This window comes from Saccopteryx bilineata, chromosome 7, assembly GCF_036850765.1.
Source record: "Saccopteryx bilineata isolate mSacBil1 chromosome 7, mSacBil1_pri_phased_curated, whole genome shotgun sequence".
In the NCBI taxonomy this organism is placed as follows: domain Eukaryota; kingdom Metazoa; phylum Chordata; class Mammalia; order Chiroptera; family Emballonuridae; genus Saccopteryx; species Saccopteryx bilineata.
In genome coordinates, this window is record NC_089496.1 from 21166927 (window position 1) to 21193944 (window position 27018).

At 42.4% G+C, this 27018-nt stretch overlaps 1 protein-coding gene across 2 annotated transcripts in view; it reads left to right on the forward strand.

The window, feature by feature from the left end:
- The first annotated feature begins 618 nt into the window (after window positions 1–618).
- The window catches only part of CFAP69 (cilia and flagella associated protein 69), a 68911-nt gene continuing 42511 nt past the window's right edge, over window positions 619–27018 (forward strand). Inside the window, exons 1-8 of one of the 2 annotated variants that reach the window (XM_066239821.1) lie at window positions 619–935; window positions 5892–5951; window positions 8023–8088; window positions 9405–9514; window positions 15297–15373; window positions 20223–20321; window positions 25571–25720; window positions 25821–25998. In XM_066239821.1, the coding sequence (XP_066095918.1) occupies window positions 816–935; window positions 5892–5951; window positions 8023–8088; window positions 9405–9514; window positions 15297–15373; window positions 20223–20321; window positions 25571–25720; window positions 25821–25998 (860 nt within the window). In that variant the 5' untranslated portion in view covers window positions 619–815. Of the gene's footprint in view, window positions 936–2413; window positions 2537–5891; window positions 5952–8022; window positions 8089–9404; window positions 9515–15296; window positions 15374–20222; window positions 20322–25570; window positions 25721–25820; window positions 25999–27018 lie in introns of those variants that run through there. The other variant, XM_066239822.1, reaches the window with a different exon arrangement.

The window sequence follows — 27018 nt, forward strand, 5'->3', positions numbered from 1 at the left end:
AAGATAACACAGTAATAGTAAAGATAATGATAACCTTGACCATTCACTGAGTGCTTATTATATGCCAAGCAGTTCTTTACAAAATTATCATCTCATTGTAGCCTCTCACAGCTATCTTACTTGACAGATAAGAAAAGTAAGGCTTCTGAGAATTTGGTTCTAGATTAAAAGATTTGACTCAAAAGTCTTCTAATATTCTGTAAAATGCTCTGTTTGTTTATTTAACTGCCCCGTAGGGCCACTCAAGTACAGACGAGGTAATAATCGGCTGGGAAACGTAGATGACACTGGTCAGCACTCCAGGGTGCGATAAACTGATCCACTTCCAACATTACGCGTCCATCATCCATCACTTACACATCCCGCATCCACACCTCACACCTCCACCAACTCTTGCGGGGTTGAGGCAGGCCCAGCGCGAATGACCAAAACTGAGACACTGCGCCCAGGCAACCCTCCACAGCTACGTGTGGGCGTCTAGCGCGCAAAACCAGCGGGACCGAGCGTGGGGAGTTTGGGGTGGTTTGGAACCCCGGGCTTCCGTAGGAGCCGGCGCTGCCACCACCTCTGGCCCCGCCCTTAGCAACGCGCTGGCTTGTGTTAACAACCTGTGGACTACCGGGAGCCCAGGGCCGCGGGTGGGCTGCGTCGGCGCGATGGCTGGGGCGTCGCGGTGGCCGAGGCCACTTTCGGATCCCCGCCGCTTTTCTTGACTCTAGTGGCTCTCAAGTGGCCTTCCCTTTTCGGTAGCAGGGCGTCTTTGGGTCCCGTGTAGGACGGAAGACCCCCATATCCCACATTCCTCCGCCGCAGCCATGGCGACAGCGGAGGCTCCAGCGACCGCAGAGGGCCCAGGGCCCGGGGGTAGGGGCAAGTCCCGCAGCCCTCGCCCGATCCCGGTAATTGGAGTGGTGACGGAGGACGAAGACGCGCAGGTATGGTCCCGTGTACGGGTGGTGGGGGTGTGGAGTGGAGAGGTTGAGATCTGGAAGCCGGGACGAGGCCCGGGCAGTGGCCGGGGCAGCACGTGTTCCCCCACGTGGAAACAAGGGGGACCCTTGGGACGAAGGTTCTAAGCGCAAAGCTGATCCCTCCGAGAACTGCGCTGCTTGCAAGCGGGTTTGGCTGTCGTCAACCAGCTTGCCTGGGGACTCGGGCCACGAGGTCCGCCCCGAGCGTCCCGCCAAACTGAGCGGGCCAGCTTTGCAGCTTTAATTGCAGAAGCGTGACTACCAAGGGCTTGGGAGAAGGACGCATTCTTAGAGAAAACATGAATTTGACCACTTTGTTTACACTGTGCTTTTGTAGGTGGATCCCTTTCCTCTGGTGACGTTATTGTTAGAATCTATACATTCTCCCGCGTTTAAATTTGCCGCTAGTAAAACCTGCACCCAGAGGGGAGGAAACTGCTATTAAGTTTAGAAATGAAAGCATCGTTTTAATGTGAATTTGAAGCTGATCATGGGACGGGTCAGAGAATTGATTTTGTTTGTTTCTCCCTTTGTATTTCATTGATTTTTAAATTGAATTTATTGGGATGATGTTGGTTAATAAAATTATATGGATTTCAGGTGTACAATTCTATAATACATTATATCTATATTGTATTGTGTTCACCGTCCCAACTGAAGTTTCTTTCCACACCATTTATCCTCCCATACCCTCTTCTCCCTCCCCCCACCTCCCTTTCCCTCTGGTAATCACCACACTGTTGTCCGTCTATGAGTTTTTCGTTGTTATTGGGTTTTTTTCTTAAAACCTACACCTTTTCCCTCCAGCCTCCCCAACCTCCTGCCCTCTGACAGCTGTCAGTCTGTTCTCCCTAACTCTGAGTCGATTTCTATTTTGTTAATTTTGTTAATTAGATTCCACATAGACTTGACAACATATGGTACTTATAATTGATTTATTATATTGTGCTTGTATTTGGTTATGAATTTACTTTTGTTATACAAAATTAATTCTTTCAAGCTTGTTTGTTGGGAAATTTTACTTCCCAATACTCGCTGGGATCACCGTGGTGGTGCCCCCGTGGGGGTCCTGTGTTTCATGCGAGGGTTCCATTGCTCCTCCCCCAGAGAGCCACGGTAAACACTAAAACAGGAATTCTATGGAGGAACCTGGCACCGCCTCCTCACACTAATGGCTGGGACCACTCTGGGATTTACTTTTGGGACTTTGCAAGTCTCAGGCTGCGTAAGGAGCCCTGTCTCCTGTGTCCACATCCTGGAGCCTTGGAGAATTCCTTGGGAGTGGCTAGTTGACTGGGGAACTCGTTTACTGTGGGAATAGGGTTGAGCTCTCTGAGGATGGTCAGATATTTACACAGTAACCTGCAGAGCAACAGCAGTTTTGCAGGAGGAGGAGAGGAGTATTTCTCTCATCAGAGTTGTGGCAGTGTCCCAACTGGGCTGGGAACTTTGAGATACAGTAGCTGTGCACTCCCAAGACTGCAAGGGTGCTCCAAGGCTGCAAGGGGGTTCAACACTGCCCACTACTGCTGTTCTCCCAAGCACTGGGCAAGACTGGGAAGCAGGTGAATTCTGTATCTTACAATTCTCATTCATTCTCCTTTTACTTGGTGTAAAGGGGTCAGGGTGAACAAGGGTATATGAGGCAGGCAAGCATGGGTTGAAAAGAAAAAAGAGGAAATACTTTTAATAGGTCATTGCCAGAATAGTCCACAAGTATACCTGTGTATCTGTATGTGTGTTTCCTCCCTCCCTTTCTCTTTTGTCCTTTTCTTTCATTACTACCTCTCCTTACAGGGTCTAGGATTCTCTTCCCCCAAAATAACAGCTGTTTATTCAGAGCTTATCTTCAGAAATAGTGTCAGCAGCATTACTCCCATCTGCTGGAGACTCCAAGGCAGGCCGGGAAGCTTTCTGGTGAAAAGGGAAGAGGGAAGGCTTCTGGCATGCTCTGTTTGCCCCTGGTTGCCATGGGGAAGCGGGAAGTGAGCTATCAGAAGCAGGGCATCCTGTGCGATTGACTTGGGAAGCATATTTGGCTTTTTCCAGGTCCTGATTGGCAAATGAGGGAACAGAAGATAGGAAGGAATCTGGCAGTCTTTAGCCAAATTCTGACTTTTCAGTGACCAAATCCTGACTTTGCTAAGCCAACTGCCACAGAAATGGTTTGGCTCCCCAAGTTGGTTCCTGCAGAGGTTGTTGGCCATAGTTCTATTGCAATATACATATATATACATACACACACACACACACACACACACACAGTCTGGCCGTTATCTGTTTATATATTTAGTCCCTCAAACCATTCAGTAGTTTCCAAAGGTCCTTCACATAGCATACAAGGCCTTTGTAAAATGGAGTTGATTTTACCTACCTCATTGAATTTAATTAGTAAATGCATGTAAAGTGCTTATCATTGTACCTGGAAATCAACATTGTCAAATAGGTTATAGCTACCACTCTCGTTGTTACATTATCATTATTCATGATTTTATCTGTCCTTACCTCAGCAGCAGCAGCAGCGGTAGCCACTGTCCCCTGCACGCTCCTCGCCAACATACTCGGTGACTCTCAGATCCTCTAGCGCAGTGCTTTTGCCTTCACACACACCATCTCCCCTGCGTCTGTCTCTCAAACCTTCAGTTCTTCTCACAGATCTTCCTTACTCTCCCTTCTGTCTGCTGATTACTTTTCCCAGAAGCTGTCCCAGATCACCTCCCTCCTCCCCTCCTCCCCTCCTTTCCTTCTCCTTTCTTCCCCTCCTCCCTTCTTCCCTGTTTCCCCTTTCCCTCCTCCCTAGGCCATCTGTGCCTCTTCTGGGTGTTTCCAGAGCACACCTTCTAGCATCCATGGAGCAGTGGATAGCATATTGCCTGCAATACCTGCATCTCATGCCAGACTGGTACCTACTTGAGGTCAGGGCCGTGTGTTCCCCACACCTGTTTACTAAAACACAGAAGCTGCTTATAAATATTTGTGGGAAGAGGCAAAGGATAAGTAAAGGAGAAATCTTAAATATATAATATATGCCGTGTGTGTGTTTGTGTGTGTGTGTGTATTATTAATTGTATACTACATTGATACCCTATCAAAAGGAAAGAAAATTCTAGACTTAAGAGTACAAGGAATAATGACTGTGTAGAAATATGGAAATGTTTGTATTATAGATTTAAAAAGCAGAAAGTACAATGGTGTTAGCACTAAGTAAAATTATGTAAAGTATTTATTCATGTCAATAAAACCAGAAAATAATATATAAAAATAACAATAGGTGTATTCAGATGAGAGAAATAAGTAGGATTTTTTCCCTTTTGAATACACATTACATCATCTCTGAAAATGGTTGCTGTAAGAGGTCAGTGTGCAAGGAGGACTGACCAGCGGAAGGAAACAAAGGAGATGAGACAGCTTAGCTCATGTGAGAGAAGTAATCACTTTTGATACAACATTTGAATTAAAAAGAAAATGTTATACAACAAAGCATTAATCCCCAAGTTAAATATAGCCAAAACTAGAGTTAGAAACTTAAACTGTGGAGGATAGCGCCTCCTGCTTCCTTTCCCACTCACTGCGGTGAACTCGCCCAGAAGACCGTTCTTTGCCCTCCGGTGAACTCTGGGGCAGGGTGTGGGGGGACGACCTTGTAAACTATTTAGAACACTGATGGGAATTGTACTGGTTATACGTTTAGGGGCAATAGGAGCACAGAGGAGGGACATTTGTTCTGTCCTTTTTCATCCCTCGGGTGGTGACACTTGAACTGTGTCTTGAAAGATTGACCTTTGGGAGTTAACCAAGGAGAAGAATAGGATTATAACGACATAAATGAAAATAGAGGAGGGGTGGGGCATTAATGGAGAGTCACTGAATGATTCAGACTAGTTATGTTCAGGTTTGAGTTTTATTATTCTTACCATGTAGAGATTGATGTTGAAAAGTACAAGAGTGGGTGGAGGCAGGGAGAACACAAGAAAGCAGTTGAGAGATGAGAACTGAATAAATCAGTAAAATGAAATGGGCTCAAGAAATATACAAGCTGGAAAATCTGTAGAACTTGGAGTTTCCTGTTTTCCAATGTGGATGACTGTAAGCACCAACTTACAGTGAGAGGGGATACCTCGTCCAGGAAGGCGATCCCCCCCTATAGTGTAGAAGTTAGTCTTGTATCTGCGTAGATAAACTCAGTGTAATGTGAATGCATGAGATGTGCAGTATGTATGAAGGAGATCATTTTATTTTCCAAAGCATTATTGCTATTATTCCAGATGCTCTCTTGGGCCTTTGTGAAATTTAAAGACATTAAGATTATAAGATAGCCCTGGCCGGTTGGCTCAGCGGTAGAGCGTCGGCCTAGCGTGCTGAGGACCCGGGTTCGATTCCCGGCCAGGGCACACAGGAGAAGCGCCCATTTGCTTCTCCACCCCTCCGCCGCGCTTTCCTCTCTGTCTCTCTCTTCCCCTCCCGCAGCCAAGGCTCCATTGGAGCAGAGATGGCCCGGGCGCTGGGCATGGCTCTGTGGCCTCTGCCTCAGGCGCTAGAGTGGCTCTGGTCGCAATATGGCGACGCCCAGGATGGGCAGAGCACCGCCCCCTGGTGGGCGGGCCGGGTGGATCCCGGTCGGGCGCATGCGGGAGTCTGTCTGACTGTCTCTCCCTGTTTCCAGCTTCAGAAAAATGAAAAAAAAAAAAAAAAAAGATTATAAGATAAAACTAGGATTCAAGAGGTTTGTTTTTTTATAACTCCAGAATTTATTTACTCCCATAAGGTCTCATCTGCTTTCATTCTCCCCTCACTATCTTTTTTTTGTCGTTAAGATACTTTTAAATTGCCAAGGAATAAACAATATTGTATGAAAATAGTGTGTTTGATATATTTCTTGATTATCATGATATAGAAATCTAAGAGTTGTCTGTTTTTTAGGGTGCTTTAAAGCCTATGGACCTAAACCGTGTCATCAGACTCCTTGAAGAGACTAAAAAAGTAAGCTTTGAGAGAAAATTTCTCTGCCATATAAACTGATTTCCCTGAAAAGTAACATGTATTCCCCCAACAGAAGTCTCATTTCTCACCTCTTGAAACAGTTCAATAGTGTTTGTCTTATATTCGAAGACTGTTTAAATTTAATATGAATATGTTTAACTCGGTAAGGAGGATGGAGGGGAGAAGAGATTTGGTTTTGGGGAATGAACAAATCCATGCTAGATTTAAAAAAAAGCATAAAAGTGGAGAAATACTCACCCGGCCTCTGTATTGCTTGTTGCCAAGCTCAGCGTGGGGAGCAGGCGCAGAGAAACTGTGTCCTGATGTACTCCTTAAGTTTCTCTGATATGGAATCAGGATGTATGAATATATATATACTCGTACATACTCATAGGTAATATGTTTTGAGAGAAATCTTATATAGAATGTAATGAAAATAAAATTATTTTAGAATAAGACTCAAAATTGAGAGTTCCAACATTGGGAAAAAAGACAGTAAATGCATATGCGTACATACTCACACTCCACGTCTGCTGATGCTACTCAAGAATTGACTGCAGGCTTTCAGTCAGTGGAAAATGGGCTGACAGTGGTAGAGCCGAGCAAAACGAAATGTCCTAATGATTAATAGGCACAAAAATTTAGACATTGTTTTGACTTTTTTTTGGTCTATATTTTTACATAGAAAAAAGAAAAATAATGGTTTTATAAGAATTTTTTATTGCTGGCTCTGTTGTGCAAGTTATTTTCTAATTGTGAATATATATATGTGCATTTTAATGAAAAGAAAACTCAACTACATTAATCTGCTACTAGTTGTCAGTAAGGATAGCATTAAAAAAAAAAAAAAAAAGGTACAGTGGTCCCTCGTCTATCGCGGGGGTTAGGTTCCAGACACCAACCCCACCCCCGCGATAGTCTAAAATCCGGGAAGTAGCAAACATATTTATTTATACATAAAGTGGTACCTTGCAATACAAATTTAATTCATTCTGTAACCGAGCTCATAAGTCAGTCAACTCGTATATCAAACTGCCGATACTGGACCCATGCGCCAACTACCGGCAGCTTCCCGAATCGTGACTGTTATCTCAGAATTTCACTCGGATCTTGAACAAAAAATACGGACCAAGTCGCAGCTCATATCTTAAAAAATTTGTATGTTGGTCTGTTCGTATCTCAAGGTACCACTGTATTTTAAGGCTTTATAAACCCTCCCATACTCTTATAAACCTTTCCCACACTGTTATTAACCTTTCCCACGCTTATTTTGCTTATTTTACTGCAAAAATAATTAAAATAATAAATATATAAAAATACTTATATACTGCAAAACCCTGCAATATATCAAAAAATCCTCAATACAAAATAAGATATGTACAATTTAAAAATCCACAATACAGTGAGGCTGCGAAAAGTGAACCGAAATATAGCGAGGGACAACTATATAGAAAATGGCACAGCCTCTTATGACCAATTTAAAAAGATTAAAAGGACAGAAGTGATACGTCATAAAAAGATATCACTTTATAGTTTTGTTTTGTTTTAATTGACTGAAGCTGTTTGGTTTGCACCAGTGCACTGGGTATATTTTAGAAGTTAAAAATACAATTTCTGGAGTTGGGTTGCCAAATTTAAGTCCTAACACCACCACTTATTATCTGTCTGAGTTTGGACAAATTACTTATTTTAGCAAGAGGTTCTTATTCTGGAAAAGAGGGATAATAATAGTATTTTCCCAATAGGGTTGTTTTGAAGATGGCTATTGTGTCTATGGTGCCTAAATGTTCTATGACATAAAAAAATGCTCAACAGGCTTCAGATACTATTAATATTATTTCTGGAAACAATTGCTACTCATGTAAGTGTAGTTTTAATTTTCAATTTCCTAATCAAATTTAAATGCTAGTTTATTTTTACCTCCACCGTTTCAGGAAATAGTTTATAATCCTTGCCTTATAATATAGTAATTTAAGAATTTCTTGATAATTTTCATGTTTACATTCTTTTTGTATTAATGAAAAGTTTTAAATCTCAGCACAAAAGAACTAAAAAGGATCATTTGTTTTAGGTTGATTTAAAAGAAAAACAACTCCTGTGTGTCAAGAAACTGGTGCAATATTATCAGAATGGATTTGTATCCTTTACATATATATGTATGTTTGTACTATTTGTCCTGAAATGGGGAGTTTTTATTAGAAAATGTATTCATTTCCTATTGCTGCTGTAACAAGTTACCACAGAGTGCTTTAAAACAACATAAATATTTTTTGTCTTATAGTTCTAGGGGTCAGAAGTCCAAAATCTCTAACATGTTAGAGAAGGGTCTTGCTCACTGCTGTAGGAATTTAACAGAGGTTTGTATTTCTGGTAGATCTAGCTCTCCCATCTTTTTCTCCACTCCTAGAAAGAGACTAGAAGTGATAAGATTCCATCTAGAAGTGCCAGTCACAGCCACCATGTTCCCTTAGCTGTAAAACCAAATCTAGAAAATTTGTTTTTGTACCAACTGGATTTTTAAAATAGGAAATAAAAAAGGTGCTTTTATGTGAAGATCTGCAGGCTTTAAATGAAATAAAATCTCAACCATTTTAAACCTTAAAAACAAGAAATTGCATCTGAGTAATGTGAATAAAGTGGTGCAGAAAAGTAAGGTGGGCTTGCGCTGCTCATTCCAGAGCAGTTCATGTTCCGTGTGAGCGGGTGGGGATGAAGGATACGATTGAGCTATTAAGTTAATTTTTTTCAACGTGTCATTACTTATTGCCAGTAGTAAGTTACTGATCAACTGAATCCGTGGTGTAGTAGTTGGTGATCAAATTCTAAAGGTGTTGTGAGAGGAGAAAAAATATATATTAAGAGGTTACTGAGACAAAAATTAAATAATATTCCTTAAAACATGGTTCTAACTTTTCCTATTTAGTCTTCAAAATAAGTATAATTAAAATAACGTCAACCACATTTAACAAAATAGAGATTCTACAGAGTTTCTTGACATAAATACTATAAAGAATATGTCAATAGAGCCCTGGCTGGTTGGCTCAATGGTAGAGCATCGGCCTGGTGTGTGGAAGTCCTGGGTTCAATTCCTGGCCAGGGCACACAGGAGAAGCCCCCATCTGCTTCTCCACCCTTCCTCTTCTCCTTTCTCTCTATTTCTCTCTTCCCCTCCTGCAGCCAAGGCTCCACTGGAGCAAAGTTGGCCCAGGCACTGAGGACGACTCCATGGCCTCCGCCTCACGCACTAAAATAGCTCTGGCTGTAATGGAGCAACGCCCCAGATGGGCAGAGCATCGCCCCCTGGTGGGCATGCCTGGTGGATCCCACTCAGGCACATGTGGGAGTCTGCCTGTCTCCCTGCTTCTAACTTCGGAAAAATACAAAAAAAAAAAAAAAGAATATGTCAATAGAAATATTAATCTTAACTTTATTTCTTAACTAAAAATATTTAAGCCCCTAAGGGATATAGCACAGATATTTAAAATTCTGAACCTGTGTGCAGGAAAAATTAAAAACTGGCCCAGTTTTATAGAACCTATACAGGATATCGTAAAATTGTGTGGGTAAGTTGTTTCACTTTATTTTATATTATTCAGTATTTTATTCTGTTTTATTTTGTATTACAATTATATTATGCATTGTGGTGTACCAAAGTGATGCAGAACTTAGAAAACCTCGTTTGGTCACTGGGGCAGTTGGCATCCCAGAGGCAGTCAGTTTCATTGTAGTCTAAGATCACTGGCCACGAGATTAAACCGGAAATATATTAAAATGCTTTTTCATATTAAGTTACAATGATAAATACGAGATGAAACCACCAAGTTGTAAAAAGTTTTTAGTAAATCTTTGAGAAAATTTATGGACAAACTTACTAGTTTCAGTCTAGTTTTTTTTCTTTCTAGAAAATTTGACTCTCAAAGACATATTAGGTTCTGATTCATGTTTCTTTGATTTTCCAAATTTGAATGAAGAATAAAATCAAATTATTTTTATATGTTTTTTAATGTTAATTAGACGTCAGAATTATAAAATTAATATGGCCTATTCTCTGTACTATTGTTTTTCCAACCATTTGTGGGAAGTAGGTTAGCTTCTGCTCCTTACTGCCACTTAGTGGCTAGTCAAGATACATATGAAAATCTGTTTCTAGTTTTCAATATAATACAGTGGAGGAAATTTCTTAAAGTAGGACTAAACCTTCCTAACAATTTAACCTTCTAAACCTTTCTCCCAATTTAGCTTTTAAATATTGTGTTTCTTTTAATGTGCAAATAATAATATTAATAAGATTGTATATGTGGCATATGTGGTGGGTTTTAACTCATTTTTAGGTTTAGCACAATAATATTTAAAATTTTGTAAATATTTTTACTTTTTTGATACCTGAACAAAATAGTCAAAGATAACTTATTGAGTGCCTTACTTTTTAATACAGACCATCAAAAATAAAGACATAAATTATTGCTCGGTGCTTTCAAGGAATTTTCATGTACAAATTGGAAATTTATTGATGTGAGATTATGTATATAAAACATTTTTAAATTTTGAGACTGTACAAGTCCTAGAACACCAGGTTCAAAACTAGGACTCAACACCAGTGCTCCCACAGAGCTCCATCAAGCACTGCCTCTTACCCTGGCCAGTCGTGCGCTGGACAGAGCATCCTCCCGCGGTGCTCCCACAGAGCTCCATCAAGCACTGCCTCTTGCCCTGGCCAGTCGTGCGCTGGACAGAGCATCCTCCCGCGGTGCTCCCACAGAGCTCCATCAAGCAAGCACTGCCTCTTGCCCTGGCCAGTCGTGCGCTGGGTAGAGCATCCTCCCGCAGTGCTCCCACAGAGCTCCATCAAGCACTGCCTCTTGCCCTGGCCAGTCGTGCGCTGGACAGAGCATCCTCCTGCAGTGCTCCCACAGAGCTCCATCAAGCAAGCACTGCCTCTTGCCCTGGCCAGTCGTGCGCTGGACAGAGCATCCTCCCGCGGTGCTCCCACAGAGCTCCATCAAGCACTGCCTCTTGCCCTGGCCAGTCGTGCGCTGGGTAGAGCATCCTCCCGCAGTGCTCCCACAGAGCTCCATCAAGCAAGCACTGCCTCTTGCCCTGGCCAGTCGTGCGCTGGACAGAGCATCCTCCCGCGGCGCTCCCACAGAGCTCCATCAAGCACTGCTTCTTGTCCTGGCCAGCCGTGCGCTGGACAGAGCATCCTCCCGCGGCGCTCCCACAGAGCTCCATCAGGCACTGCCTCTTGCCCTGGCCAGTCGTGCACTGGTCAGAGCATCCTCCCGCGGTGCTCCCACAGAGCTCCATCAAGCACTGCCTCTTGCCCTGGCCAGTCGTGCGCTGGGTAGAGCATCCTCCCGCAGTGCTCCCACAGAGCTCCATCAAGCAAGCACTGCCTCTTGCCCTGGCCAGTCGTGCGCTGGACAGAGCATCCTCCCGCGGCGCTCCCACAGAGCTCCATCAAGCACTGCTTCTTGTCCTGGCCAGCCGTGCGCTGGACAGAGCATCCTCCCGCGGCGCTCCCACAGAGCTCCATCAGGCACTGCCTCTTGCCCTGGCCAGTCGTGCACTGGTCAGAGCATCCTCCCGCGGTGCTCCCACAGAGCTCCATCAGGCACTGCCTCTTGCCCTGGCCAGTCGTGCACTGGTCAGAGCATCCTCCCGCGGTGCTCCCACAGAGCTCCATCAGGCACTGCCTCTTGCCCTGGCCAGTCGTGCGCTGGGTAGAGCATCCTCCCGCAGTGCCAGGGTTGCAGTTTGATCCCGGGATCGCCAGCTCAGTCCTCAGGGCATCAGCTCCAGCCCAGGTCAGGGCACATATTAGAAGCATCAATGGCACAACTAAATGGAACAATGACTTAATACACCTCTCTCTCTCTCTCTTTTCCTCTTTCTCATATTCTCTCTTTGCCTCTCTCCCTCACTGCCTGCCTCCCTCTCTTGGGGAAAAAAAATAAAAAAACTGGTTTTATCTGAAAGCTGTGACTAAATGTATCACTGCATAATTTGACAAGTTTTTTTAATTACATGCTGCTTTCCGTCATATTTCATAATTATTCATATTTTATTTTTTTCTACTTTCCCAACTTCTGCCTTTGTCCTGCATTTCTCCATACCTCACCCTCACTTGATTCCCTTTTCAAGACATTTTGGAAGATAAAAACATTGAAAATAGACAAATAAAATAAAGCCTTTCTGTATTGGCCTTTATATAGTTAGTTAGCTTTTATTTTATTCAGTGAGAGGAAGAGAGGCAGGGAGACAGACTCCCACACGCACCCCGACCAGGATCCACCCAGCAAGCCCACTAAGGGGCGATGCTCTGTCCATCTGGGGTGTTCTTCCATTGCTCAGCAACCAAACTCTTTCTAGCACCTGAGGTGGGGTCATGGAGCCATCCTCAGTGCCAGAGCCAATTCGCTTCAACTGAGCCATGGCTGTAGGAGGGGAAGAGAGAGATAGAGGTGAGGGGGAGGTATGGAGAAGCAGATGGGGGCTTCTCCTGTGTGCCCTGACCGGGAATTGAACCCAGACTTTCCACATGCCAGTCCCACACTCTGCCACTGAGCCAACCAACCAGGGCCTGTTTTGGCCTTTAAATAGTATGGTTTTTTCACTGCATCAGAATATAATGCTTATGTTTTTCATGATGCTTTATCTTTTATGTTGTTTCTTTTGGTAGCAAAAGGAAAAGTTTGAGGACAAGTAGAACTATATTTTAGATTTTAATAAGTTATTTGTTTCCTATGAAAAGTCTATTTTTTTTTTTGACAGAGACAGACAGGAAGGGAGATGAGAAGCATCCATTCTTTGTTGCAACACCTTAGTCCAGGGGTAGTCAACCTTTTTATACCCACCGCCCACTTTTGTATCTCTGTTAGTAGTAAAATTCTCTAACCGCCCACCGGTTCCACAGTAATGGTGATTTATAAAGTAGGGAAGTAACTTTACTTTATAAAATTTATAAAGCAGAGTTACAGCAAGGTAAAACATATAATAATAATTACTTACCAAGTACTTTATGTTGGATTTTCGCTACGTTTGGCAGAGTAAATCTTTATAAAACAACTTACTATAGTTAAATCTATCTTTTTATTTATACTTTGGTTGCTCCACAACCGCCCACCATGAAAGCTGGAACGCCCACTAGTGGGCAGTAGGGACCAGGTTGACCACCACTGCTAGTCGTTCAACGATTGCTTTTTTCATATGTGCCTTGACTGGGTGGAGGGGGGCTCCAGCAGAGCAAGTGACCCATTGCTCAAGCCAGTGACCTTCGGCTCAAGCCAGCAACCCCACCCTCAAGCTAGTGAGCCCGCGCTCAAGCTGGCGATCTCAGGGTTTTGAACCTGGGTCTTCTGCGTCCCAGTCTGACACTCTATCCACTGCTCCACGACCTCATCAGGCTCCAATGAAAAATCTTAACAAATACTTGAAACAAATCCTTGTGGCATTTCTAAAATTGTCCTTTTCATACCTTGCCCTTGAAATAGCTTTCAATTTCAAATGTCATATATATCTCCATGTGTACTAGTTTTAACTGCTGTTTTTCAACTATTTGGTTAATTGTTCTTGAAAAACAATTAAAAGTCATATAAACATATAATATATCATACTTTAAATAAATAATATAGAAGCTTCAAATTATAAACTCATGAAATGCCAAAATAGTTTATATGATATTTTGTATGTAAGAACTTTTATATCTACTTTGACATTTAGACCAGTGGTCCCCAACCTTTTTTGGGCCATGCACTGGTTTAATGTCAGAAAATATTTTCACGGACCGGCCTTTAGGGTGGGATGGATAAATGTATCACATGACCAAGACAAGCGTCAAGAGTGAGTCTTAGATGGATGTAACAGAGGGAATCGGTCATTTTTTAAAGATAAAACATCGTTCAGACTTAAATATAAATAAAATGGAAATAATGTAAGTTATTTATTCTTTCTCTGCAGACCGGTACCAAATGGCCCATGGACCGGTACCAGTCTGCGGCCCGTGGGTTGGGGACCACTGATTTAGACTAATGGCCTAAGTTCAATTGCCTTATCTTTTATGATTTGTAAATAAGTGATTTTCAAATAAATTTGGGTATAGTGACTGTGAAATGTGATTCTAATATAATTAATAATTTTTCACTTTAATTTATTAGTGTCTCAAAAAGTTTATCTGGCCTGACCAGGTGGTGGCGCAGTGGATAGAGTGCTGGCCTGGGATGCTGAGGACCTAAGTTTGAAACCCCAAGGTCACCAGCTAGAGCGCGGGCTCATCCGGCTTGAGCACTGGGTCGCTGGCTTGAAGCCCAACGTCGCTGGCTTGAGTCCAAGGTCACTGGCTTGAGCATGGGGTTACTCGATCTGCTGGAGCCCCCCAGTCAAGGAACACATGAGAGAGCAATCAATGAATAGCTAAGATGCCACAACAAAGAATTAATACTTCTCATCTCATATCTCTCCCTTTCTGTCTGTCCTTCTCTTGAAAAAAGAAAAAAAGTTTATCTTTCATTTTGGTGGATAGTATTTGATCCAGTTAATAAGGAAAAAGTCACTGTTATTTAAGAACAAATAGACCATTGATCTATTATTTAGAGTTTCAAAAATTTCAAAAAAAGCCCTTGAATAGATTTTAAGTTATATGCAAGCCTAGATCTCTGATTTCTATCAGATTATCCAATGTCTTTCTAATTTTGATAGAAGTACACCTATAATCCCTTGTTATTTCTCTCAGAGGTAAAGAGGATTTTTATTTGTTTATTTTTTATTGAATTTATTGGGGTGACATTGATTAATAAAATTGTATTAGGTGTCAGGTGTACAAATCTTTTTTTTAAAGATTTTATTTATTCAATTTTCAGAGAGGGGAGAGAGAGAGAGAGAGAGAGAGAGAGAGAGAAAGGGGAGGAGCAGGAAGCATCAACTCCCATATGTGCCTTCACCAGGCAAGCCTAGGGTTTCGAACAGTCAACCTCAGTGTTCCAGGTTGAAGCTTTATCCCACTGCACCACCACAGGTCAGGCTAGGTGTACAAATCTTTAATACATTATCTGTATATTGTATTGTGTGTGAGAAAGAGGAGGGTTTTTTTTTAGTTTTTTATTTATGCAGATGAATTTCTGAACCTTTGTCTTATGTCCATCTCTCTTCATTTTTATAAGTCTATTTTATTTATTTTTTGTCAGTTAGTTAGAAATACAAAAGTGTTTTTGATGCTTGTCAATTCCTTAGGGCTGCAGAATATTATTCTCATTTATTCTTTAGGAAAGAAATTTTTCACTGATTTGCAAATGATGTTTTAATTAAGGACTTTATGAAACATAACTTGTACATTCTTTATTTTTATTGAAGCTTACCATTTTTGAAAAAGAAAGTTTCAGATGAAATAACATATGCTGAAGATACCGCGAATTCAATTGCAGTGCTGGGTAAGTTAAGTTTTTTTGTTTTGTTTTTTTACAGAGACAGAGAGAGTCAGAGAAAGGGATAGATAGGAACAGACAGGAATGGAGAGAGATGAGAAGCATCAATCATCAGTTTTTCGTTGAGACACCTTAGTTGTTCATTGATTGCTTTCTCATATGTGCCTTGACCGTGGGCCTTCAGCAGACCAAGTAACCCCTTTCTCGAGCCAGTGACCTTGGGTCCAACCTGGTGAGCTTTGCTCAAACCAGATGAGCCCACACTCAAGCTGGCAACCTCGGGGTCTCGAACCTGGGTCCTCCGCATCCCAGTCCGACGCTCTATCCACTGCGCCACCACCTAGTCAGGCAAGTTAAGATTTTAAGATAGATTGGCCCTGGCCGGTTGGCTCAGCGGTAGAGCGTCGGCCTGGCGTGCGGGGGACCCGGGTTCGATTCCCGGCCAGGGCACATAGGAGAAGCGCCCATTTGCTTCTCCACCCCCACCCCCCTCCTTCCTCTCTGTCTCTCTCTTCCCCTCCCGCAGCCAAGGCTCCATTGGAGCGGGGATGGCCCGGGCGCTGGGGATGGTTCCTTGGCCTCTGCCCCAGGCGCTAGAGTGGCTCTGGTCTTGGCAGAGCATCGCCCCCTGGTGGGCATGCCGGGTGGATCCCGGTGGGGCGCATGCGGGAGTCTGTCTGACTGTCTCTCCCGGTTTCCAGCTTCAGAAAAATACAAAAAAAAATAAAATAAAATAAAAAGATTTTAAGATAGATTATTGTGACATGTAACAGGCCTGACAAGAAAGAAATGTCTCTTTCACTAAGTTTTAGCTCTTTTCTTGTTTTCTAGTTGGTAATTGATTATAGGGTGCTTGGTGATCATTTTTGTATTGTTTTCCCCCTCAGGTGTTTTATGAGACCAACAAAATTCTGTGTTCCTTAAGTGTAAGGACTAGCAGATAATTCTGTGTGCTTATTTGTCTTGATGTTATTTAGTTGTTTAAATGGTTAACTTCTTTTTGTAAATTAGAAGCATGTGTTCCTCTCAGAAATCACAAAATTAGCACTCTAGTGATTGCTAGAATCTAATTGCTAGAATCAAGAGCCAAATTCTTGAGTAAATAACCTAAATTTTAAATAAAATCATAAAATGGTGGAATATTAAGAACTTGAGCATGATATACATAAACATGAAGGTGCCTGTGTTTTGTATTCAAACTATGAAAATTTATCATAAAACAGCAGGTTTTTTGCATTTTGGTTATTGAAGACAATAATTTCCCAGGAAATGAGATCCATCAACCCTGGAGTACATGACAGCATGTTCCCAAACAAATCCTACATTAAATTTATGCTTATTAATTTAGATATTTGTTTGTATAAAAGAACTAAAAGATAGAGAACTGGCCCAAGAAATAAAAACTAAGTATTAAGTGAATTATGTTCCCAGAATTATACTCCATTCTGAAAGATGTTAGAGGATCAACTAGAATAAGTAAAATGCATTTTTAATTTTTAACATGGATACTAACCCTTGTATAGCTAAATACATTTTATAGTTCTTACCTGTAAATACCTTGAGAAAAGTTATTATGGCCTAGAGTAGGAGGAGGTATCAAGGAAATTAGAGAAAAGTGGGGACTTAAATAAGATGACTTTAAGGAGTAGAGAGGCTGAAAACTAATGGGAAACTGAATCTCTATCATGAGTGGAAATTTACAACAGGAAGCCAATCCAAAAAAACCCACATTGAATAATAGGTTAAAAAAACAAAAAAAGTTTGGTTGTGTCCTGGCTGGATAGCTCGGTTGGTTGGAGCACTGTCCTGAAGCACAGAGGTTGCCAATTTGATCCCCGCGGTCAGGGCATGTACAGGAACAAACCCATGTTTCTGTCTCTATCTCTCTTCTTCTCTCTCAGATCAATTAAAAAAAAAAGTTTGACTGATAACACTTTTAAATGCCTCTGTTGGCCTTATTATTTTAAAATGTCTCCAAGAGTGTTGGCAGACATTTGTATGATAAATACATGGCCCGTTTCTTACTGTGTCAGTCTCACTTTTCTGAATGCCTTCCCGCCTACAGAACATACTTGAGGGCAGTGTGAATTCTCCGCTTAAGACATGCTCCCTTCACTGATTATTGACTAAAGGTGCTGCCGTTCTGCCCCTTATTTTTCCGTTGCCGGACACCTGAGTTTAAAATAATTATAGATAGTATAAACTGTTGAACAAAAGCTATTTATTTTTACTGATAACTTCCAATATATATTATATGCTTAGTAAATTGTATTACTTCTAAAATGATTGATATTTATTCCCCCCCCCCTTTTTTTCTGGTGAAAGAGAGGGAGATAGAAAGAGGGACAGACAGGGACAGACATACAGGAAGGGAGAGAGATGAGAAGCATCAGTTCTTCATTGTGGCTCCTTAGTCTCCTTAGTTGTTCATTGATTGCTCTCTCATATGTGCCTTGATGGGGGGGGGGGGCTACAGCAGAGCAAGCTATCCCCTGCTCAAGCCAGCGACCTTGGGCTTTAAGCCAGCAACCTTTGGGCTCAAGCCAGTGACCATGGAGTCATTGATCCCACGCTCAAGCCAAATGAGCCCAGGCTCAAGCCAGTGACCTCAGAGTTTCAAATGATTCCAGAAACATGAAGAATTGGTTCTCTGCATCGAGATTATAAAACAAGGAACTGTGAGGAATGATCTAAACTTATAGGAACTAAAAGAGTAGAAAAGCCGACGATGAACCTTAGAATTTCCCATAAACTTGAACATTTGGTTAATTTTGTTGGAAATGTTTAGTTCTTCCTGTTGCTTACATTTTTTAAAACATGATTTTTCAATTTCAAAGGAAGGGTCCAAAAATATAAAATTAAGAAAATAATCTTGCCTTTGCCGGATAGCTCAGTTGGTTAGAGCATCATCCCAAAGTGCAGAAGTTGCGGGTTCAATCCCCAATTGGGACACATACAGGGACAAATAATGTTCCTGTCTCTCTTTCTCTCTCTCTTTCCCTCGCTCCTCTCCCTCTAAAATTATTTTTTAAAAAAGAAAATAATCTTGAAACTGTCCTTTTTTTTCTTGTGGTGTCTTTTGCACTTAGATTCTAGTAAAACAAGGATGAGGCTTTCCTCCTTCTGTCCAAATGCATCCACACTCACTGTCCACCCCCAGAAATGAACAGTATATAAATCCCTTTTCCCTGAGATCTGATTCAGTACCAGAGCAGACACTACTGACTCCAGTTGTCATCAGGCACACAGAGGGCATGGATCAGTTTTAGAATCTCACAGATCATTTCCAGATTCTTTCAAGGATCGTACTTGTAGAACTTCACCAGAGGAAATGCAATCCAGTTTGAAATATCGCCCAAAGCCAATTCAGAAGTAGTTTAGATATGACCAAGAAGAAACCCTCCCTGTCCATTCTCACCCAAATAACTTGAACATAAAACTATTTCCTATAGAGCCTGGCCTGTGGTGGTGCCGTGGATTAAGTGTCAGCCTGGAATGCTGAGGTCTCCAGTTGGAAACCCTGGCTTGCCTGGTCAAGGCACATATGGGAGTTGATGCTTCCTGTTCATCCTCCTTTCTCTCTCTCTCTCTCTCTCCTCTCTCTAAAATTAATAAACTAAAAACAACAAAAAACTATTACCTGTAGGGCAAAGACTGCCTAGAAACTTACTGGCTTCCAGTCTGTCAGCCAATTGAAGAGCAGAACTCATTTGGAACTTCTTTTCCAAGCAAAGGATACATTATTATAGGCAACAGATTACTCATTCTCTGGAAGGAAAATGCTGCTAATGCACATCTTGCCAAAATAATAATAGTAACTTACTACATGCCAGAAACAGTTCCCTGTCCTATTTTCACATTAACTCATTTAATCTTTCTAACAATCTTAAAGGTACTATCTATTGTTATAAGAGTTGTATAGATGACAAAACTAAAACAAATTTTATACAGCTGATAATTTGGCAGAGCCAGGATTTAAATTTAGACAGTCTGATTCCAGCATATATGCTATTAATCGTCATTTTTTTCTTCTGGGAAGGAGAGGCTGAACTAATTGAGGACCCAAATGTTATAAAGTTAGATCCAGGATAGGTGTGTGTTTGTGTGTGTGTAAATTTATATTATCTGGTTTAAATTTCTCTTTTAAAATTTTTTTATTGAATTTATTGTGGTGACATTGGTTAATAATATTATCTAGGTCTCAGGTGCACAGTTCTGTACTATGTCATCTGTATATTGTATTGTGTGTTCACCACCCAAGTGCAGTCTCCTTCCGTCCTCATTTACCCCCCTTGACCCTACTCTGCTCTCCCCCACTCCCTTTCCCTCTTGTGATCACCATACCATTGCCTGTGTCTGAGTTTGCTTTTTCTTTGCTTAATCCCTTCACCTCTTTCCATCAGTCTCCAACCACCCTCCTCTCTGACAGCTGTCATCTGTTCTCTGTATCTATGAGTCTGTTTCTATTTTGTTCATTAGTTTATCTTGTTCATTAGTTCCCACATATAAGTGAAATCATATGATACTTGTCTTCTCTAACTGGTTTATTTCACTTAGCATAATGCTCTTCAGGTCCACCCTTGCTGTTGCAAAAGCTAAGATGTCCTTTTTTTTAATTTTTTTTTTACAACTGAGTAGTATTCTATTGTGTACATGTACTACAGCTTTTTAATTCACTCGTCTACTGATGGGCACTTGGGCTGCTCCCAAATCTTGGGGTACTGTAAATAATGCTGCATTGAATCTCTGATGAGGATATTTTTAATAATTATAATACTAACACTTTATGCTAAAATTTGCAAATAAACTTTTTACAGTGTTTATATTAAATTGTATTCATTTATCTTTCTGGCAGGTGACTTAATGAAAATACCAAGTTCTGAATTAAGAATACAGATTTGTAAGTGTATTGTTGACTTTTATCATGCAGAACCACCCAAGAAGCATATTCCAGGTGAAGTTTTCAATGGCCTTTCAGTAATACTTATGTCTTTATAAAACAGAATATTCTGTCCCATTTTGTTTAACTTAGAAAGAGAGTGGGATTATATATACAATACATATATCAAAAACAAAGATTTTATTTTTTTGTTGTCTCAAGCTCTTTGGTCATTTTCAACAAAAAATATATTGTTTTCAACTTTAAATTTGCATAATATTTTTATTCTGGTGCTAAATATTTATGATAAAATATATTTATTACTATAGCTAATGTTAATAGTACTGATAATACTATTTATTATTTTCTAACATAATTATTTATAATATCTGTCCCACCCAATTAATGGTTAAGTGTTTTTTGTTTAGTTTTATTTTTGTTTTGTTTTTTAGAGAGAAAGGCAGAAAGACAGGAAGGGAGAGAGATGAGAAGCATCAACTTGTATTTGCAGCACCTTAGTTGTTTATTGATTGCTTCTCATATGTGCCTTCACTAGGGAACTCCAGCTGAGCCAGTGACCTTGGGCTCAAGCCAGCAACCTTTGGGCTCAAACCAGCGACCATGGGGTCATGTCTATAATCCCATGCTCACTCACACCTGCAACTCTGCACTCAAGGTGATGAGCCTGCGCTCAGGCTGTGGGTCCTCAGGGTTTGGAACCTGGGTCGTCAACATCCTAGGTCAACACTGTACTTGCTGCACCACCTCCTGTTCAGGCAGACGTTAAACATTCTTAATAATAACATTAAGAATTCTGTTTATGTTCAGGAAACATTTCTGCAGGTTACAACTAAGGGATCTTAATATATAATGATAAAGTGAACCACACTGAAGTGGGATTTTAAGGCAAAGGGCACTTGCTCTGTGGAGGATATAATGTCATTTAGGGCACACTTCCAACCTTCATGGTTTCTGTAATTTATAATCAATCTAGGAAGGAAGAGAAGATATAAATTATACATTTTAAGCTGTATATTCCTTAAGATAGGTAGAAATAAAACTCTGGTAGAAAAGAAAAAATCCTTATATGACTAGGGGGAAATGAGAAGACATTTGAAGGAAAGAAATGAATAAGGAGATTACCAAGTGCCAACTTGAAACTGCTGATGTGATAGACAAGTGGAAGTGTAGGGTAAATAGTAGGCATTAGTTGCTAAAGCAGAGACCAGAAAGACAGGTTTGGAATTCATTCAAATAGAGATGAAATCTGAAGCCATCAGCATGGTTGAGTTTGCCAAGAAAGAGCAAGGGAGCAGGAATCACATCGTGGAGAGTGCCCAGGCTGAGATTTAGGAAAAAGTGACCCAAAGAGATTGGCAGTGAAGGGAGGTTGGAAGGGGAGGAATAAAACCTAAGGATCACCGTGTCTAGTGTGCCAGCGAATGAAATGTCTGATGAAGTGGCCTCTGGCAGATAATGCAGAGGCTTATTGAGGAGTGAAAAGGCCAAGTGAACGTGGTTGGGGGTCCTCGGGTTACAACAGTCTCGACATACAACATTTTGAGTTGACGACGCTCACTCCCATAAAAACTTTAAAAAAAAATTGAAACGTGTTTCAGCATCTGCCGTTAGCATTGTACTTTTTTCACACTCTTTGACATTTTTTCTGTTCCTACAGTACAATGTGCAGTACAGTATATTTATGTCCTTTTCCTTTTTCTGTGGCTTAGTTGTGTTTTTATGTTCTAGATTATGATTTTACAACTGTGTTAGGATAGGGAAGTGACTTAGGCTAGGGTGTGTTTCAACTTACACCAAAATTCCGGTTATGTCGCTGTTGTAGAAAGGGAACTGTGTCGTAACCCAAGGACCCCCTGTATCTGGAAAGTGTGATTAATCTTATCAGATGATTGCCATAGAGTGGTCAGGGCAGGCGCAGGACTAGGGAATGGGAGCATTGTGAAAGTGGAGGCGGTCTGAGAGAGTGGGGGGCGGGAGCGCTGTGAAAGTGGAGGCAGTCTGAGGGAGTAGGGGGCGGGAGCATTGTGAAAGTGGAGGCGGTCTGAGGGAGTGGGGGGCGGGAGCATTGTGAAAGTGGAGGCGGTCTGAGGAAGTGGGGGGGTGGGAGCACTGTGAAAGTGGAGGCGGTCTGAGGGAGTGGGGGTGGGAGCGCTGTGAAAGTGGAGGCGGTCTGAGGGAGTGGGGGTGGGAGCGCTGTGAAAGTGGAGGCGGTCTGAGGGAGTGGGGGTGGGAGCGCTGTGAAAGTGGAGGCGGTCTGAGGGAGTGGGGGTGGGAGCGCTGTGAAAGTGGAGGCGGTCTGAGGGAGTGGGGGGGTGGGAGCATTGTGAAAGTGGAGGCAGTCTGAGGGAGTGAGGGGGCGGGAGCACTGTGAAAGTGGAGGCCGTCTGAGGGAGTGAGGGGCGGTCTGAGGGAGTGGGGGGTGGGAGCATTGTGAAAGTGGAGGCAGTCTGAGGGAGTGAGGGGGTGGGAGCACTGTGAAAGTGGAGGCGGTCTGAGGGAGTGGGGGGGCGGGAGCACTGTGAAAGTGGAGGCAGCCTGAGGGAGTGGGGGGCGGGAGCACTGTGAAAGTGGAGGCCGTCTGAGGGAGTGAGGGGCGGTCTGAGGGAGTGGGGGGTGGGAGCATTGTGAAAGTGGAGGCAGTCTGAGGGAGTGAGGGGGTGGGAGCACTGTGAAAGTGGAGGCGGTCTGAGGGAGTGGGGGGGCGGGAGCACTGTGAAAGTGGAGGCGGTCTGAGGGAGTGGGGGGCGGGAGCACTGTGAAAGTGGAGGCGGTCTGAGGGAGTGGGGGGCGGGAGCACTGTGAAAGTGGAGGCGGTCTGAGGGAGTGGGGGGGCGGGAGCACTGTGAAAGTGGAGGTGGTCTGAGGGAGTGGGGGGGCGGGAGCACTGTGAAAGTGGAGGCGGTGTGAGGGAGTGGGGGGGCGGGAGCACTGAAAGTGGAGGCGGTCTGAGGGAGTGGAGGTGGGAGCACTGTGAAAGTGGAGGCGGTCTGAGGGAGTGGGGGGGCGGGAGCACTGTGAAAGTGGAGGCGGTCTGAGGGAGTGGGGGGGCGGGAGCACTGTGAAAGTGGAGGCGGTCTGAGGGAGTGGGGGGCGGGAGCACTGTGAAAGTGGAGGCGGTCTGAGGGAGTGGAGGGGCGGGAGCACTGAAAGTGGAGGCGGTCTGAGGGAGTGGGGGGGCGGGAGCACTGTGAAAGTGGAGGCGGTGTGAGGGAGTGGGGGGCGGGAGCACTGAAAGTGGAGGCGGTCTGAGGGAGTGGAGGTGGGAGCACTGTGAAAGTGGAGGCGGTCTGAGGGAGTGGGGGGGCGGGAGCACTGTGAAAGTGGGGGCGGTCTGAGGGAGTAGGGGCGGGAGCGTCGTGAAAGTGGAGGCGGTCTGAGGGAGTAGGGGGGCGGGAGCACTGTGAAAGTGGGGGCGGTCTGAGGGAATAGGGGGGTGGGAGCACTGTGAAAGTGGGGGCGGTCTGAGGGAGTGGGGGGGCGAGAGCACTGTAAAAGTGGAGGCAGTCTGAGGGAGTGGGGGGTGGGAGCATTGTGAAAGTGGGGGCGGTCTGAGGGAGTGTGAAGTTGGGAGCACTGTGAAAGTGGAGGCTGTCTGAGGGAGTGGGGAGGGGCCATGGGTGCAGACATATTTGAAGATCAGATGGTGAAGAAAAAGAGGGAAGATGGAAAACAGCGTAACTGGTAACAAGATCAAAGAAAAATATTTAGGTTTTGTTGTTTGTAATTTGCTTAAAAGTGAAGTTTGTAGGCAGTGGGAGAAAAAGCTAGTAAGCAGAAGGGAGGGTGAAATTCCCAAAGGGATCAGGCGAGTATAGACTTAAGAGCAGGGCTCGGGGTTAACCTTGAATATACAGGCCCCTTTTTTACGATAGAAAGGGAAACAAATGACGTATGAGATAAGGACAGAGGTGCTGAGGCATGAGCTTGACTTTAATTTGATCAGACTCTGAAATCTTGGAGCCTCAGGTAATGTTCTCACTGTCACAAAGTTGATTTTAAGTGATGGGCATGACTGGACAACTGGAACCACACTGTAAGAGACATAGCCCTAAAGATTAGGAATCAAGTCCATGAGCCTTAATATTTATAGTATTACTATGTCTTTTTATAGGAATGTAAACTCAACAGAAAAAGATACAGTAAATATAGAGTATATATTTTGATATGTACCTATCATAGCCTGTTATGCAAATAAAAATCATGATTTGGGACAATATGTTGCAGAATGGGGAAAAGTTTACAATGAAATGTTTCATGGCTGCAACAGAATAAAAAAATTCTGCATATATGTGTATATTGTTAAAGTAATATCCATACATCAAGATGTCAGCAGGAAATATACTAGAATATAAATATTGTTATCTCTGGATGGTGAAATTACAGGAAATTTTTGTTTTCCTCTCTCTACTTTTTAAATTCATAACCCATTTTTAAATGCTGAGCGTATCATGAATGGGACAGGGCCTTGTCCAGGTCAGACCTCCAATTCAGAAAAATAAACAAACTGACAGGCATCTCAGAACCATGGCAAGGAATCTAGCTGGTCTCAAGCATCACCTGATGTTCATTTAGTCTCATTAGATGTAGTTGGACAGGCACCTGTGCAACTGAGTCAAAGGAGCGGGAGCCTTCTGCTGCCTTCCGCTAGGGCAGGAGGGTAGTCTTCTAGGATATGTCACCAAGAATCAAATGTCTCTAAAATACTCTTCTATTCACTAGCATTTACCAGACAGCATTACGTTTTTACCTCTTATTTCATTGCCAACATCACATATTTGCTGTCCCTTGAAAGCACTGAATAGTGAAAACTTTCAGGGTTTGTGATCAGGACATCTTTCTTTATGGGAAGGCATTTCTACTGACGAATAAGAAATATTTTTCTTTTTTAGAATTTAAGATGTGCCCCCAAAGTTGTGGTCCTATTTTAAACATTACACCAAGGACCAGCAAACTATGGATCACAGAGCAAAATTGGCCCACTATAAATAAAGTTTAATTGGAACACAGCCATGCCCACTTATTTCTCTATTGTTTATGCCTGCTTTCATGCTGTGGTCGCAGAGCTGTGTATTTGCAACAGAAACTTATGACCTACAAGGCCAAAAATACTTACTACCTGGCCCTTTATAGAAAAAGATTGCCTATCCCTGTACTAAATAAACCATTTTAAAATGCCATATACTTTTTTAAAGTATTTTGTTGTTGTTACTGTTGTTTAATGATAAATTACTCATTTCTTTGTCTTAACATAGATGATTGCTATGTGAAATAACTGTATATATTTATTAACTAATTGTTGTTAGGTTACCAGCAAGCTAGCTCAACCTATAAGATTCAAATGGCTGAAGTCGGAGGCTTGGCCGAAACAATGGTTCAGTCATTGGCCTTGCTTAAAAATCAACTTGTTGAGAAACTTTGGGTCCTTAAAGTTCTGCAACATCTCTCAACTTCTGGTTTGTATATTATTACATTGGAACACTTTTTCCTCAACCTATTTTGTTTTATCTAATGATGTCAAGACGCAACATAACGACTCCTTACATTTATTTCCAGAAGTTAATTGTACTTTAATGATGAAAGCTCAGGCAGCCAGTGGCATCTGTGCTCACCTCAATGACCCAGACCCCTCTGGACAGCTTCTGTTTCGTTCATCAGAAATACTTTGGAACCTATTGGAAAAATCGTCAAAAGAAGAAATCATACAACAACTTAGTAACTTGGAGTGTTTGCTGTAAGTAATGTTTTTTAACTTTGTGACATAACATTTCTGTTTGAATACGTGTTCTATTAAGCTTGGATTCATGTCATGGCTGTTTCGGGACATCTCTTTTGTGCCATGGTATAACTGCATCTGCACAATAACAAGCATTTAAAACATCTTGTTAACAAAAGTAAATTATGTCTTTGAATATATATAAAGAGAAATTAGACATTTAAAAGAACTACTTCTTCGTTTGTTCAGTAAATGTATCTTTGAATAGTTATTCCAGTTACAGCAGTAAGCATTAGCAATAATATGAGTAATCCTTTAAGTTAATTACTCATCAAGTAATTATCGTCTGCTCTGTACGAAGTTCAGTACTAAGCTGTAGAAAGACAATTGAAAACAATGCAGACGTGCTCTCTGCTTTCATGGAATTGTGTCATGTTAGAGATGGACATACGTAAATAGGCGACTAACTGAGAGCAGGCTAAATATGATGGAATAAGAGAGGGTGAAGTTTTGTTTGCAAGTAAGTGAACACCCAGCCCAACTGACTTAAACAATTGTAGGAAATTTATGGGCTAATGCAACTACGAAGTCAAGGGTAAAGCTTGTTTCATGTGCAGCTGTCTTCAAAGCTGAGCAGATGTCGGACTTGGCCCTCTTTGTCTGTCTTCCACTGCGTTGGCTTTATTCACAAGCTCCACATGGTGACACCGAAGAAGTCTAGGTTCACAACATTATAATCCAAGTCACAGAAGAGAAAACTTGCTCTTCTGAAGCACAAAGACGATTTTCACATGGAGTCCCTGTTGGCCCTGACATCCAGTGTTGGCCACGTGCCCACTCCAGAGTGAATTGCGATGAGTGAAGGAACTCTTCACTTTGGCTAAAAGGAAGCTGAGGGCAGGCAGTTCACAAGACCGCAAGTGAGGAGAGAGTGGAGCCTAAATGGAAATAAGGGTACTTTTACTACAAGAAGGGCAAGTGGGTGCTGGGCAGCAAAGCAGCCAATGCCCATTGCACAGGGAACCTGCCCCAGACTCG